This window comes from Pyrus communis, chromosome 3, assembly GCF_041283825.1.
Source record: "Pyrus communis isolate YQ-2024b chromosome 3, ASM4128382v1, whole genome shotgun sequence".
In the NCBI taxonomy this organism is placed as follows: Eukaryota; Viridiplantae; Streptophyta; class Magnoliopsida; order Rosales; family Rosaceae; genus Pyrus; species Pyrus communis.
In genome coordinates this window covers 174,512-191,140 of record NC_142567.1, presented here as the reverse complement: position 1 = coordinate 191,140, position 16,629 = coordinate 174,512, and the positions used below count along the sequence as shown (strand labels likewise).

At 39.1% G+C, this 16,629-nt stretch overlaps 3 protein-coding genes and 1 long non-coding RNA gene across 5 annotated transcripts; 2 read left to right on the top strand and 2 right to left on the bottom strand.

Annotated features, from left to right (window-relative positions):
• Nucleotides 1-3,063: 3,063 nt before the first annotated feature.
• Nucleotides 3,064-4,166, top strand: LOC148697694 (uncharacterized). Its single transcript, XR_015960412.1, has 2 exons — nucleotides 3,064-3,426; nucleotides 3,752-4,166. It is a non-coding gene; the product is annotated as an uncharacterized LOC148697694 (long non-coding RNA).
• A 61-nt stretch (nucleotides 4,167-4,227) lies between these two features.
• Nucleotides 4,228-6,758, bottom strand: LOC137716296 (uncharacterized). 2 transcript variants are annotated; one of them, XM_088690433.1, is made up of 3 exons: nucleotides 6,380-6,758; nucleotides 6,008-6,087; nucleotides 4,228-5,096 (listed from the first exon to the last, which is right to left on the bottom strand). In XM_088690433.1, exons 1-3 carry the CDS (start codon nucleotides 6,587-6,589, stop codon nucleotides 4,550-4,552), a joined length of 837 nt encoding a protein of 278 aa, XP_088546559.1. In that variant the 5' UTR covers nucleotides 6,590-6,758; the 3' UTR covers nucleotides 4,228-4,549. The 2 variants fall into 2 exon arrangements, with proteins under 2 accessions (XP_088546559.1, XP_068311835.1); XM_068455734.2 differs by having other exon boundaries at nucleotides 5,984-6,087; nucleotides 6,380-6,756.
• Nucleotides 6,759-8,475: 1,717 nt separating this feature from the next.
• LOC137715374 (uncharacterized) lies at nucleotides 8,476-14,725 on the top strand. Its single transcript, XM_068454678.2, has 22 exons — nucleotides 8,476-8,934; nucleotides 9,040-9,119; nucleotides 9,232-9,318; nucleotides 9,441-9,491; nucleotides 9,598-9,715; nucleotides 9,809-9,865; nucleotides 10,291-10,355; nucleotides 10,511-10,594; nucleotides 10,783-10,833; nucleotides 10,939-11,001; nucleotides 11,097-11,143; nucleotides 11,815-11,884; nucleotides 11,979-12,041; nucleotides 12,321-12,410; nucleotides 12,497-12,535; nucleotides 12,606-12,755; nucleotides 12,836-12,913; nucleotides 13,010-13,095; nucleotides 13,459-13,507; nucleotides 13,595-13,675; nucleotides 13,787-13,880; nucleotides 14,135-14,725. Exons 1-22 carry the CDS (start codon nucleotides 8,817-8,819, stop codon nucleotides 14,209-14,211), a joined length of 1,698 nt encoding a protein of 565 aa, XP_068310779.2. The 5' UTR covers nucleotides 8,476-8,816; the 3' UTR covers nucleotides 14,212-14,725.
• Nucleotides 14,726-14,853: 128 nt separating this feature from the next.
• Nucleotides 14,854-16,134, bottom strand: LOC137714684 (uncharacterized). Its single transcript, XM_068453831.2, has one exon. It carries the CDS (start codon nucleotides 15,913-15,915, stop codon nucleotides 15,325-15,327), a length of 591 nt encoding a protein of 196 aa, XP_068309932.2. The 5' UTR covers nucleotides 15,916-16,134; the 3' UTR covers nucleotides 14,854-15,324.
• Nucleotides 16,135-16,629: the final 495 nt, after the last annotated feature.

The window sequence follows — 16,629 nt, the reverse complement described above, 5'->3', positions numbered from 1 at the left end:
CACACCCAGACACTGAAGCTTTGCAACTCTGAAGCTCTCAAGCACTCAAACCCTCTAAACACTCAAAAACTGAAGAAGACTCGGAAAATCTGTCGTGTTCTTCGCCAAATCCTATGAAGAACCACCAAGTACCCCTACACGTGCTGGTTCCTCCATTGCCAAGAGCCAAAACTTTGCGGCATCCGTTCATCCAAGATCAAGTCATCGCGACCCTTGGATCAACAAGATTACATTTACACATTTCGAAGATCGAATCAGAAGATCAAGTTGTAAAGAGATTGTAACCCTAAATTTACATTAATACAAATTTATTTTGTACACATGTTCTTATCTCATTCGTCACAAGATTTTTGTGTTTACAAATTTGGCACGCCCAGTGGGACAATCTCTTCCTTTCATCTATTTCTTCGTTTAAGAAATCCAAACACACTTCCAAACGCAATGGCATCAAAGAAGGGATAAGTCGTTCTCGCAACCAAGGGAAAAAGCCTGAGTACTTATGTCATGAGCGAAGAATCTTTTGGCGTGACAACTCGGAGCAAGGTGAAGGCAGTCGCCACTCTTCAACATGCTACTTCAAAGTTGGTGTTGCTGAGGGAGCAAAGGGAGTGTCAGAGGCGAGTGTTCGTCATCAACATAGCCTCGCCAGGGGCATCGAAGCATGCTGCTGTGGCATGTAGGATGTCATCCTAAAGTGGCCAGTGGGATTCTTTGTCTTCGAAGAACTCGAGGGAGCACTCATTATCACTGGGTTCAGACGCAGACTCAAGTGCATGATCCTACTGCAGATCACCAACTAGCAACCACTGCACGGAGACTTCATCAGCACCCTCGATGTCTGCAAGAGAGTCACATTCTTGGGTTGCACAAGTTATGACCATCAGTGCCACCTCCATTGAGGAACAACTTGCACAGATGAATAAGGATATCGCGAAGCTAACAAAGACTGTCGAGGAGAAAGACGTGAAGATCGCTACACTCATGAGTAGGTTAGAATCACAGCATGATGGAGAAGCTGACCTTGACCTAAAGAAGAATCAGCATGACGAAGAGTCTGGCAAAAGAAAAGCACATCATGTCGACAAAGTTGGAGGGAAACAAAAGCCAGTGTCCGAAGCTATATTAATAGGCTCTCTTTCTATCCAACAACTTCAAGACATGATCACAAACACCATCAAGGCACAATATGGAGGCACTTCAAGGTATGCATTGATGTACTCGAAGCCATACACCAAGACGATTGATAGCCTACAGATGCTGATGGGGTACCAACCACCAAAGTTTATGCAGTTTAACGGAAAGGTGAACCCAAAGCAATACATCGCTCATTTTGTCAAAACTTGCAACAATGTTAGGACGGAGGGAGACTACCTAGTAAAACAATTTGTCTGCTCTTTGAAGGGGAATGCGTTTGATTGGTACACAGACCTAGAGCCCGAGTCCATCAACAACTGGGAGAAATTGGAGCGGGAGTTCTTGAACCGTTTCTACAGTATTTGTCACAATGTCAGCATAATGAAGCTCACAAGTACAAAGCAGTGGAATTATGATTTCACTAGAATACTCGTTGCATTATCAGCATGCTGGCGGTCGACTGAACCGTTGGTTGCGGAATGCGGAGGGAGTGGGGATGTTGAGGTTGAAGCCTAATCGCCTCAGAACCTTCACTACCACTGGTAAAAGGGTTTTCTCTCTCTAGCTGTTACTTTGGCTTCAAAACTCGATAGAATAGATGACGATTCATGAGCATTCATTTCATTCTTTACAGGTGAAGAGCTCTTCATTTCATTCACAACAAAGCTCATTTGGTAATTACTTCTGAATCTTACCTCAGTTTTCAAATCCTTATTTATTTTTTAATGAATCATTATCAAGGCGTGGCATTGCATTAATTTAATGCATACTCTATGAATGACAAACCTCTATATATATATAGGGATAGAAAATGATTGAGGAATAAGGCTTTATCTTGCATAACAACTCTTAAATTTAAGGTAGACGGGCCATCGGCCCACTCCAACAAGGTGTGGGGTCTCACGTGAAGTTTCACACATCGGCAACCACGTGGAGCGAAGTCAGGGCTCACCCGTTCGCGCGGGATCAAAGGGGACCCAGCTGTTCACGTGGATGTACGGGCCTGTCCTCTGGCTCTGATACCATCTTAAATTTTAGGTAGATGAGCCATGGGCCTACTCCAACAACACCGATACTGTCCCTACTTCGCCATCTGCTCAATCCATTAGGTGTGGGGTTTTAATACAAAAGGTCTTGGTATTAGTTAGAGTGGGGTAATTCTATATAAAGGGCTTGTTCTCAAGTCCTGGGGCCGATGTGGGACAAAGGAATTCCAACAACAATGTTCCCGGTCCTTTCATTCTTCATCTTCTGAAGATGACACCTTCTCCGAATTGGGCTCCCCACTCCCCATTGCCTGAAGCTCCAACTCATCCTCGGAAGTTGAAGTTGATGACGGTGAAGCTAAATTTAATTTGTCGTTTTTAAATTTAAGTTGTAGTTTTTAAATATAGGTTGTTGTTGTTTTTAAATTTAAATAATAAATTATGTTTGGCCCTTTGGCTCTCGGTTGGAGATGGTTTTTTGTGACAGGGCTAAAACGAGCCCTGTGGCCCTTGGTTGGAGATGGAGGCAAATATGATTTTGTATTGTTCATTAAAATATTAAACGTCTGACCAGCCTTCAGTTGGAGATGGCCTAATGTCCCAACCTGGTACATTCATTACTTTGTTTATGTGCGTGTGCGCTATAGAGATATTACCTCTGCTTGCAGTTTCATGAATATTGCTGAACCGAGACATGCCATTTGGCCATGTGGTGTTACAAATTTCATTTCAAGCAGAAAACTAATCGTGCGAAGGGACCTCTAATGCCTTTAGAAAGCAGCATGAGATTGAAAGATGATTCCTCAAAACTGGGTAACTCTTGTCCAACTATTTCATTCTATCATGACAACTGCAACAATAACAACAATATTTATTTATTTATTCATTTATTCGAAAATATGACCTTCTCATCTATTACTATTGCAGTGAGAACATATCTGCAATCAACCTTCCCTATTGAAAGAGGCCCTTGCCCACTTTTACGAATATGTCATATACGTTGTCGTTTACCCTTGAACTGTTGAATAACCCCCATTTTCCATTGTTTCTGGATAATTATTTACTGTCCAGGATTCAAAAGAGCAGGTTCGGATTGGGAGGTTGTTGTACGGAGTTTCAGTCGTTTAATTGATCCACTGGAGGAGAAAGAGGAAGTTACCATTAGAATTACCAATATAAACTCGGATACAACAGACTCAGCAGTACACTCAATGTGCACGTCTTGTGGTAGCTTAGAGGGGCTTGTAAGGACAAAAGAAGATGCAGTTGATGCCTTGTTTAGCGTGAAAGACAACGCAATAAAAAGGTAAGAAAACACTTACTCTTCTTTTCTTGATTTCGTTTGCATTTGTACCTTCATCAATAGCATTGCATTTGCTATTTTTAATCTGGAAAGTACTGGACGCATATACAGATGACTACTGCCTGTCATAAGCTCTTTACTCCTGGGATTTTTTTGTATATATATTTGCTTGTGTATTCGGATGGAAGAGTGAAGAGTGCACCACTACAGTAATTGTTCAAGTCTAGGTGCTGCTCGACTAGATACAACTTCTTGCCTTGTTAATTGTTTTTGCTTTAATGAATAGTCGCCCATGCTTAATTCTGGTTTTTGCGCCTATGGTTGTCAGATTGAATCAGACGATCGTGAACGGCCACAAGTGGTGAGCTGATTTACATGGAAGAGACTCCTCCCCTGAAGTGAGGAGCAAGCAAAGCAAGGCCAACTATGATTTGAGATTGGAGATAAGCCGTCAACTGGCGGACGTAACAAGACTTGGAGTGTCTGCATAATGCCTCGTTGCACCTTGAGGGAGGCTCATCCTCACATCACCAACACCCAGTAGTATTCACAACAACGACACAGCTGGGAAATTATGCCCCTACCCTACCATAGATAGTTGTAGTAATGCATTACATGTTAGGAGAATTACGAATGACTGGCCACACGTTTTTGATGTCACTGACCCAAAACTAGCAGGGGGCAAAATGTACATGCGACCGAGGCATTATTTGAACGGACAGAACCTACACAAGTGTTGATTATATCCCTTGCCATTCAATTATTGCTCTAGTTAGCTTGCCAGTGGCGGAGAAATGAGAGTCGTAATCGTAATTGACCATCTCTTAACAATAGGAAATGAATAATTTACTTTACAATAATCTCACGACCGTTTGATAAGCTGTCCCTAGCACAAAGGAAACAAAGGAAAGGAATAAACGATTCACCTTTTTCCACATAACAGCAGGGTAAACGATTCTCCGCCCGTTTAAAATAGTTCAACAATGGCCAATTTCCCAAAAATGAATATGCGACTCGTGACGCCCTTCTCTTCATATGCAACAAAGTGACAGCCTAAATGCTCATCTTGCACTCCAGATTCTGCAAATGAAGCAAGTATCTATCTGAACATCACTGAAGCATGCACTTAATCTGCAGAATCAATCCCTTTCACATCCATATCCAACATCCCGCACGATTTCTCTTGTTTAAAATCAGGCTCCGTGATACCCATAGAAGAACACCCCGCAATTGGATAGTCCCTCTCATCAACTAAAGACTTCATGTAGGAGCATGGCTGCTCTTCAGCTTCAATATCGGATACAGGCTCTTGCCCGGAACCAAACTCCAACTCATAAGACGGTGGGCCAGCAGGCTGTGTTCTCATTTGCACAGACCGCAAGAGTGCAGCCCTCCTCAAGTCAGCTGAGTGACAAATATCACTAGGTGATGATGGGAATCGCCCCTCTGAATCAGAGCCTCGTTGACGAGGCTGGGAGCAGTTGAAATTAGTGACAGTGCAGCCATGTGAACTACTCGGACAAGTGGAAGGAAATCTTTGGTACCTATAAGGAGAGACAGGACTCGAGGGAACGCTATCAGGTTGGGAGGAGCAAGTATTTATGGGGTTCTCACAAAATCGAGAGTCATCTGAGTCCTCTGACATTGGTGAATATTGTAAAGACATCTCATCCCTGGAAGCATAAAGTTATGAAAACATAATGAAAAATCAGATCAGCATGATAAAGGACATACAATTTTCTCCTTTTCAGGAAGAATCAAGGTGGAGAAAGCAATGCAGAGAACTCCTGTTTAATGTAATGTGGAAAACATTGACTTGAAGGTTCCCTAGGAAGGGGGACACTCGAGGCCCCGATCAAACAAAAAGAGAAAAAACACTTGAAGGAAAGGAGATAACATTTGGACGACTGAAGAAAAAGATGAAAATTTTAAGCAGCCACATGAAGTACCAAATTCACCTATTGGTATACCACTTAAGCAAAAGGCCCAAAGTATGACAGTTAAAAGTACGATTACATTCTTGCAAAAGGAAGCTTATATGAGTGCATCATAACCACATCCAGTCGAAACTATACAGTCTATAACATCAGATGGCCTATTCTGTTTGAGTCATATGATATCACGGTTATCACCAACAGACTGAATTCGGGGAAAAAATAAGAACAAAATAGGAAATAAGTCAAAGAAAATACAAAACGTTGAGTCCCATAACCCAAGAAACCATGAACACGAACCTGTAGTCCTAAGACGTTTTACAGGCCTCGTTTGGTCTCTAGGATTGGATTGGAATAACTCATAAAATCAAGGTACGTTTACTAAAAAAGAGGGTGAACTAACATAGAAAGATGCAATAGCACCTATGACCTATGAAACTAGGCCACTTAAACATACACAGTCCGAATGTGAAGCGCAAGGTTATCATAACAATGAATGAATGAAGGAATTGCAGTTAGTTATGTATGCGGGAAGGGGTAGTTCATTTGAGAGGGTTCCAAAAGCAGATGACGATGTTATGGAAAGTGATTGACAAGTTTGATATGTGTGTGAAAGAAGAAGTAACCTTGGATAAAACAAGGTATCAGACCTTGCTGGAGATTCCATGAGATTGTCAGGGAGAGGGAGTGGATCTCCAACTGTGAGTCCATTCAAACTAGATGCCATAATCTGCACTAGTGCAGTGCACAACAAACAAGCGAGTTATGAGGGAAATGAAGGACTAGTTTCACTTGAAACACTAACAAAATAAGGCCTATTAATGATAAATATATATAATAATAAAAAAGAAACATTTAACAAAATTGTTTGAAGACCCATGAATGAATTCAATTCTGATGGAAATGAATCAGAATTCAGAGCCAGTAAATTTTCATTCTTGAAAGGAAAAGGAAGACTCTTTAGCTTAATTCCACTAAACAAAAGTAAAGAAATTGAAAGAAAAAAGAAGAGAAAAGGAAACCTCGCTGAGATAACGCTTGTGAGAGTGGAAATTGTCGAGGTAAACCTCATCTTCAGGATCTCTGCTCCGCTTCCCAGATGGAGATGGTGAAGAAGACGATGAAGTTGATGCAGCGGATGCATTTGCAGATGATGAAGATTCTATCTCTGGGCCGCCACCACCTCCTCCTTTTCCTCCGCCTCCGCCTGATGAGCTCGACTCCGGACGCATTTGACAGCTTACTCTCTCTCTCGTCTAATCTCTTTTTACTGGATTTTCACTTTACTTATCATTTCCATTCACGTCGGTCTCATCATTTCCCTGCGGAAGGAAGGCAAATGAAACTGTTTCGTTCAAAAGAGTAGCTGGATTCCGACTCTCTCACTACGCTGCTCGAGAAAGGAATGGGAACACAAGAACGACGCCGCTTCAGCCCCACGATTACTGGGCCTCCATAAAAAGAACACAATATACTTGGGCCTTCCCCCACAAGCCCAAGACTCACAAAATTGAATGTGTTTTTGTTTCCATTTCCATTTCTTTAAGATGGAGTTAATTATGTTTGTAAAGGAGATACTTTCATGTAGCAGGCGGAAAATTAGTACAACACAATGCCGTGTTGACGCAGATGTAAGATATGAATGGGGGTAAAGAAGTTGATTCATCGGTTCAATTCGAAATGTGACGCTATGTAATGGAATTGCATGCCATTTGTAATAATATTTACAATTGAAAGCGGATCAATAGTGGAGTCAAAATTTTTTTTTTGGATGGGTTAGCTAAAATGATTAGCATGTAATCATATGATTTTTTTTTTTTTGCCTACATAAAATACTATAATAATCTACATAAAAGTAAGAACATGAAGTACTAATCCAAACGAGTTTATTAATTACTTTCCAACTAATTTTTACACAAATAAAACATGCATACAAAAAAGCAATAGAAAGATAACAAATATTATCACTTTTGTTGAAAACAAGTACCCAAAAGAAAAAAAGGTTAGGGGATACCAATTCAAGTTGTACCATAGATATCTGTAATGGAATTGAAATCTTTTGTTATTATCAGAATCGATATTGTCGTCGAGCCCTTTTTATTAGTTACAAATACAAGAACCATGAAACATGGACTATTCCCAAAATCTTTAACCCTAATAGACAAATTCAAGGACGAATAAAAATTAACCTAACAATTGAATCAAGAAATAAGTTAAATGAATAGATGAAGAACATACCTACTATTGAATTTCATTAGAAAATAATTTGATGGTGATTCATAGTTTTTCTTTTCTTAGGGTAGAGAGTTTAATTTTTTGTTTTGAACGAATAGGGTAAAAAACATGGGGAATAGGAGAAACCTAATTATGTATTAATTTACCATTTTTACTTTTAGCCTAAAAATGATAAAATAATAAAATAATATATAAGGCAATAAAAGTATTATTTATAAATTAAGAAATACATTAACTAATAGTTTTGACAGGATTTGAGTGGGCTATTATATCTACAATAAGCAACAACAAGCTCATATACAAACTACTATAGCTGCAGTTTGTTAAAGTCTTCCCTAGACTACAGCCCACAATAGCCGTGGGTGTAACTCCGCCAGTGGAGAGGAATCTGATGTGATTATAGTGTTGTCACAACAGAACGAAAGTGAAATCGAATATGTTGATAAATAAGTTATTGTGGGCTTGCATGCCATGGCTAATTCGTTGCTTGTGATATGTGCATATCAATTGAATTAAAAGAAGATCCGGATGACGGAGAAAGAAAAAGAAATGCGCTTATTAATTACGATGGAAGTGGGATGGATGCCGGAGGAACTGGGATTATTCCTCCCTCACTCAGCAGCAACGGTCCTTAATTAGGCAAAGGGAATAAAATGAACAGGCTTGTTAGATATTAATTGGTGGAAAACAAAAGAAAATGAACCAAGCATAAAAGAGAAATGGACAAGGATTGTTTGCCCTTTCACTTCTGGTGCCCTTCCGTGCCTTCTTGTTTTGTGTGGTCACAATTAAGACACGTCAACATTTTATATTATTTTTTTATAAAAATAATAATATAAAAATAAATAGTAATATAAAATATTGACATAACTTAACCGTGATTACACAAACAAGAGGTCACGAAAGGACAGACAATCTTTGTCCAAAAGAAATTTGTCTAGATGTGACAATGCTAATCATGCGTTGTAAAAAGTTATTTTCTCCTAAACAAGAAAAGAAAACAAAAATAGAAAAGTCAATGATTCCATCCATCCAATACCAAGAGCGACGTCCACGTGTGTAAGAAATGGAAACTTGGAAAAGGACTTTGAGCATCCATCTCCATCACACGATATGATACGATAAGGCACTATTCCCTTAGCGTTTCCCGCTCAGTCATAAACACAAACGTTTAGCCTGCAAAATACAAGTGACAGGGAGGGAAGGGAAGAGAGTGTGCTCCTGATGAAGTACGTGTTGGTTACAGGCGGGGTGGTCAGTGGGCTGGGCAAAGGCGTCACCGCCAGCAGCATCGGCGTCGTCCTCAAAGCCTGTGGCCTCCGCGTCACCTCCATCAAAATCGGTTCCTTCTCTTTCCTTCCTTCCTTCTGCTTTTATTACTTAATCATCTTCTCTTCGATTTGATTTGATTTGATTTACTCTGCTGCTGCTGCTGCTGCTTCTGCAGATCCATACTTGAACACAGATGCTGGCACCATGTCTCCCTTTGAGCACGGTGAGGTTTTTGTTCTTGACGACGGCGGAGAGGTAATCATTGACCTTGCTAATTTCTCCAATACCTATCCAATTCAAATCCGTGTTAGTCTTATCTCTAATCTTCATGCTGCTGAGTTTTTTTAAACTCTAATCGTAACTGTAGGTTGATTTGGACCTCGGCAACTATGAACGCTTCCTAGATGTAACTCTTACTAGGGATAACAACATTACCACTGGCAAGATATATCAGGTGCTCCTAATAACAATGGGTGTTTGTCTCTCATTTTATGAGTTTTATTTAATCTAATTACAAATTAGCTTTCCATTTATTTTATTTTATTTTTAAATTTTTTCCTCCCCTCTTCCCTGTAGTCTGTCCTTGAGAAGGAGCGGAGAGGTGATTACCTTGGCAAAACTGTTCAGGTGATGCTACAGAATCACCGTGTTCATAGATCCTACCTTTTCTTTTTTGCTTCACATGCATTGAATGCTGATGACTGCCTTTCTTCCGCGAATTGAGTCAATTTAGGTGGTTCCACACATAACTGATGCCATTAAGATATGGATAGAATCTGTTTCAGTCACTCCTGTGGATGGAAAAGAGGGCCCTGCAGATGTTTGTGTGATAGAATTGGGAGGGACTGTGGGTAAGCAATGATCAATACATAGATGCATTACATGCCTCATTATTCTTTTCTCTGTGTTTATGTACAAAGATAATTGTTCTTCTTTCTTCTTAGGTGACATTGAATCAATGCCATTCATTGAGGCTCTACGCCATTTGTCCTTTTCAGTTGGTAAGGTTGTGGTTTATTCTGTTCCTTTGAGGAATTTTTTGATTCCACTGATGAGATAATTTCTTCACCCATATGTTGGCTTCCAATTGTTTATTATGTTTCTATGCTGTGTGATCGATATATATATCTTCCAATGACTGCTCTAGGAATACGAGGTATGAGCGGCTTACGGTTAGATTTCTGGTCTGATATGTCAGTTATGAGCAGCTTTAGGACAATAATGTTGATATAACAATTTTATTCCAATGTTATTGAGACTTTATGCGGTGCTTTTTTATTTTTGTTGTCCGGGGTATAGATGCAATGGAATAATGCTTATCCAGAAGTAACTAACTATCTCCCTTTGGAGTTGATATGCAATTTGATCTTGAACTTTCATTGATGTTAAATGATAATTGCTGGTGTTGATTTCATTCTTTCGTCAGGGAAAGAGAACTTCTGTCTTATTCATGTGAGCCTGATACCAGTACTGGGTGTTGTTGGAGAGCAAGTAAGGTTCCTCTACTTAATTATTGAGTGTTACTTTTCTTCATTAGTTCCTCATTCAAGCTTGTAAGTTTAGAACCAAAGTTGATTAAATTTTAAGAAGAGTTTGATTAATCTTCTATGTTTCTTACTTTCTTTGCTTGTTCGTAATCTATGCAGAAAACAAAGCCTACGCAACATAGTGTGCGGGAACTAAGAGCATTAGGCTTGACTCCTCATCTATTAGCATGTCGCTCTGCGGAGGTACCTCTTTTCACCTATCCATTAACCTTATAAGTTTTTCTTTAGTTCCCATTTAAAACTTGCTTGGACACCTACAATGGTGCAGTGAGATCACCCGACTCCCTTGTGTTTTACTCTACCATTATTTTGGTAAGGTTAAATTTTGTGCAGATGTAATGTATTTATTTATTTTTGTGACTGCATTGCAGCCTTTGCTGGAAAATACTAAGCAGAAACTTTCACAATTTTGTCATGTTGCAGTAAGTTGTTGCTGAATAATTCTATTTGGCCTTTTTCTAAATATGTTTAATCAAACTTCATTTTCTTGATTACATATTGTAAATTTTATTTATGCTTTCTTACAGGCTGGTAATATTCTTAATATCCATGATGTACCAAACATATGGCACATTCCTCTCTTACTTAGGGTGGGTTCACTAACAATTATCTGTCTCCTTGGTGGTTTAATACTTTATTTAATTTTTCTTTTTTATCTAAGCTATTGTTCTGAATTGTTGTTCAGAATCAAAACGCTCATCATTCAATTCTTCAACAACTAAATCTACTAAGGTATGTTTTCACCCGTTACTTCACATGTAAGGCCATCTTCAATGGAGAAGGCTAAAGGTCCAAAAGTCAAAAAATGACCTGATTTGCACAAAAACTCATCTCCAACCAATGGCTAGGCTATAATTTTATGGAGCGCACCAGGCTATTATTTGGCCAAAGGCTGGCCAAATGTAGCCCCCTTTTAGCCCTTTTTTAGAGCTCAGCTCCTCAGTTGCAATAACTTATTCAAATTCAACGACTAGATTTGAAAACATTTAACGGTAGTTTAACTAAATTAACCAATAAATTTAAAGTATAGACTTAAAACTAATAAATATTGAGGGGGCTATGCTTAGCCTCTTTGGTTGGAGATGATATATGAGTATGGCCTGACAATGTTCATTTAAAAATTTTTTTTGGGGGTGCTATAATTCTGGATGGGGCCATGTTTAGCTCTTTCAATTAGAGATGGCCTAAGGCTTCAACTTTTGTGCTTGATTGTTGATCAGCATTAGCTTATGTAACTTCTTCTTGTGTAATGACGCCAAGGCAATCTCTTTCTAGAATACTGTTCGACTTGGAGTTCTTTTAGCTGATATATGTGCTCTCTAGGAATGCTACATAAATATAGGAAGACAAACCGCATGAAGTTTGGCTATGTTAAGTTACCGGTGTTTAATGTTCTGTTTCAGCATTGCCATGCCTCCTGATTTAAGAGATTGGACCAAGATGGCAGAGACTTACGATAACCTCACCAATTCTGTTAGTATTGTTAGATAATTGTGCGATGCTCGATTTTCGAACATAACATCTTTTGGTTTTTTTCATTCACCAGATGAGAATTTTATATTTGCAGGTGAGGATTGCCATGGTGGGGAAGTATGTGGGCCTTACAGATTCGTACTTGTCTGTAGTAAAGGTGGGATGGTAGCTTCTATTCTATTATTAAGCTGGGTGGTAGGACGGTGTATCTTTACTTAGTCTGCGGAATTCATTAGAGATTTTTCATATAAGAAAATTCAGTTATTACATTTTGTAGTGTAAATATGAATCTATGGCTCCTTGTGCAATGCATGCTTGTTAAATTATATATGTTAATAAGTCACCGCCTATACGTTTATTTTACCATAAATGCTTGCTGAAGAATATGGAAATCTGGACCTGAAAATATAAAAAATTTGCTAAATTTGTCTCGCAGGCCCTTCTGCATGCTTGTGTTGCTTGTTCTTTAAAGCCATCAATTGACTGGATTGCTGCTTCTGACCTTGAAGATGATAGTGCCAAACTGGTATTGAACCATTACCCTCCTCTTTTTGCAGAATTTCGTTTGATGTCTATTATTTTGTCTTTTCTTAAGATTTGTTTTTCGTACAGATACCAGAAGCACATGCTGCTGCATGGGAGACCCTAAAGGTCTGCTTTAAGCTAAATTATCGTCTCCTAGCCTGTACAGCTTATGTTTTAATCTATTCTTTATTTGCAGAATGCAGCATGTGTCTTGGTCCCTGGTGGATTTGGAGATCGTGGTGTGAGAGGTATGATATTAGCTGCAAAGTATGCCAGAGAGAACAATGTTCCTTATCTCGGGATTTGTTTGGGCATGCAGATTTCAGTGATTGAATTTGCGAGATCTGTAAGCAACATTTCCGTAACTGACATGTTTTATTCTTAATTTTGATCATATATCATCCCTACTTTAATTACTTGTTTTAGGTTTTGGATTTAGAAAGTGCAGACAGCACAGAGTTTGATCCACAGACACCGAATCCTGTTGTAATTTTTATGCCTGAGGTACAATTTATGGTGATGTTTACCTCTGGAATTTAAAAATAAGTATGGCTTCAACCTCGCCCATGACAGTTGATTTTTTATTATATCCGTGTATAGGGATCAAGAACTCACATGGGAAGCACAATGAGACTGGGATCCAGAAGAACACTTTTCCAAGCTCCTGACTGCATTACTTCAAAGCTGTATGTGAAATATCTATTACTGTGTTCGGTTTTAGAAATCATAAAGTAGCCGGTTTGTTACTGCAAACTGAAATTATAACTTCAGGTAACTTTGCTGCATTTATACCGTAAAACCAATGCATGTGCCATGTGTTCCAACTTCCAATGCTGTCGGTCTGAAAAGGACACACGGCACAAACTTGGGGTCAATGTACTATTTTGCAGGCAGCCTTTGATGATCTATCCTCTGTGTTGTGTCTGTGGTTGCTTTTGTCAAAACTAATCACACATGACCACCACTTTAAAGTTCTCCATTTTAAAGAGTATTGCAATATTAGCCTCCATATTTTACGTGCCTGATGTGTTATTGCTCTCAATTGCTAGGTACCATAACTCAGAGTATGTGGATGAACGCCACCGGCACAGATATGAGGTTTGTTATAATTTATTTAGGTGAAAACATGATGTATCAGAAGCATGTTTTCCGTAGTGTATATGGTCTTATTTCGTCATGATGTAGGTGAACCCAGATGTTATTAGAGTTCTTGAAGAAGCTGGCCTGAAATTTGTGGGGAAGGATGACAGTGGGAGACGAATGGAGGTGGGTTTTGTTGCAAAAAGTCCTTTCTATCATTTACTGCAGAAGGATTTGACTTTGAAGACTTATATTTTACATGATTTGTGTTTGTTCTGGTATTTTTCTCTTGTGCAGATTTTAGAGCTTCCAAGTCATCCATTCTATGTAGGAGTGCAGTTTCATCCAGAATTTAAATCACGGCCTGGGAGGCCCTCTCCTCTATTTTTAGGTACTTGGACACACAAGTGAACCATAGATGTCATACATTCGCATTTACCATTATTACTTGGAAACATGTATTCACTAGGACAACCATCATGAAATTACCATATAGCGCAGATCTTACTCAGAGTTGAGAGATTTTGGGACATGTTTGTGGCAGAATAGACTTGTCTATTTACAGTTTGTCATTTTTATTTGGTCAATTTCTGTCATGTCCTTTGATCCCTGTACTCGAGTTGACACATGACATTGCAACTGTAGGTCTGGTCTTGGCAGCAACGGGACAGTTGGAAACATATCTTGATGAGAATCAAAATACAAGTTCTCCAGATCATTAGTTAAAGGTAGGTTTGTACTTTTAATGCGAGAGGTCCCATAGAAGAAGAATTGGACTTGCGTTTGGGCTGTTTGTGCATTGTTCCCCCTGGCTCTTTCTGAATGTGGGTGAGAAAGTGGGATGGGAATGGGTTGGATCATCTCTCTTGACTCACGATATTCTGTGCTCCCTATGCATAAGTAGGGTTGCATAAATAGGTGCATCTTAAGTGATTGCATTTGAGAAGAGACAGATATGTTTCTGTTCATTGATACAAAATGGGACACAGTATTTCTCTTAGCTCGAGTTTGTGTAGTGAAATTGTTTAACAAGGGACGTCGTCACTACATGAGAAAACTAGACTAGACTAGAGTAGACTAGTACAGTCCGGAATCTGGGTACGATGACTGCAGCATGTGGTCGGGACAACTCAGAAGGTGTGATATTGTTGTAATAATGCCAATGCCAGCCAGGGACTGTTTGTCTACCAACTCTGTCTCTACTCTCTAGTTATATTGCTGGGTACGTTTATCAAATGCTTAGTGTGACGATGAAGAGAATCATGATCATTGATTATCAAATGGGCTTTCAAATTCCTAATCTTAAGATTTCTAGCCTCGCTCATCAAAAAACAAAACTTCATAACAAAATAATTAACCAACTCTATACGAAGATGTTATTCTTTATTATGAATTTATAAATGGAGAATGTAGGAAACGCTCAAATACATCAATATAATGGGAAGCCTAAGCCTTCGGTATCAGCAAAAATATGACGCAATGCCATGCCTCTTCTTTTACAAAATAAATACAATGTAATTCAGTAGAGTAGAATTGAATCCAAAAACAAAACCGAAAAAAATGCCGCAATGCGATGGCTGTCCTGCGTTAATATTTTGGCTGTTTGTCTTGCCCCTGGATCTGGAATTGTGGAGTTGTGGAATTGTGGAATTTTGGAATGTGGATGGACAATGTGAATGACATTTGTGATTAACATCATTAACTTAACATGTGAGGTTCTGAGTGTAGTGTAGGTATGAAATCTGTCTTTGGAGCTTCATTTGCTGGTAAAACTTAGCTATGAACTCATCTGCCTTTATATCAACCGATTCCTCCAACTCCTCCTCTTCCTCCTCCTACATATTATTATTATTGGAAGCTGATGCTGGAGAAAGAGGAAACTTTTTTTCCTCATCATCCTGAATAATATCACGGCCATCATCATCCTCATCGCATTTGATAAGAAAGCTCTGCCTTGCAGTACTATCATCATCCTCATCATCATCATAGTAGCAGTTGCGGCGATCCTCTGATTCTTCTTCATGGTTATTGATGATCATGTCGACTTGATCATCATCAAAATAATCAAGTACTGATGGTGGGTTTAAGCAAGGGATGTTAATGAAGCGCATGGAGGAGGAGCGGGAGCAGCTGGATTTCGTTTTGAGGGTGGGGAAAATGGGGGTCTTGTCGAACGACAGCTGCCGCTCAAAGTAATACTGCTGCTGCTGTTGCTGCTGCATAAGCATGTGGGCGAGGCTACTCTTGAGCAACTTGGGGACCACGCGCAGTTCCATCATGAGGCGTCGCCTGAAAACACCGCCTTTTCTTGCCCAAAGCAATGCCAGACGCAGCAGCTTCCACGCTCCATGTGTTGGTCTTGGTCGACCGACATCATCATCATTACCCTTTGATGATTTCTTCTTCGACATCTTCATCATTGTCATCGTCGTCGTCAGCTCACTGTTGAGTACTTGATTAACGGGTGGAAGCAGAGAGTATAGTTCTACTTACGTACGTAGATTGAAACTGTGGCCTGGTAGTGGTACACCAGAAAGAAAGAAAGAAAGAAAGACAAATTGTTCACAAAAAGTTGGCTAATAAATTTCAGTTTGATGAGAGAGCTGAAAAATTTGTATGATGTGGTGAGTGTTGTTGTTGTGCTGGAATATATACAATACATGATTATTAATCTATATATAAACAATGTATATATTAGAGGAATCTTTGTCTTGTACGCGGTGGTTTTTAATGATTGGTTTAAGGAGATCAGTGTGGAAGGTAGGAACCCGATTGTTGGGACACGGTTGTTACACGCGGGAGGAAGCAAGCTCGAAACTCCCCTTCCACTTCATTCATTGGTTCCCAATTTTCAAATACAATATTACTTGGTTTTCTTTCATGATGTCGTTGTATTACAAACTTGATAATTTGAATTGTTCATTCTTTTTATTCCAACACGATTTTTTTATAAATAAATATGAGATGTTTAGCCATTTATATGTGTCTAACGGATAACGAATATGAATGACTAATAACAAGTAATATCCTTACAATTAACCGTCAATTTGTTAGATTCATATGAATGACTAATTAAATGATCTTCAAATTAAATTAAATTTTCTACAGATAATCTTTAGATGACGACAAAAAAAATAAAC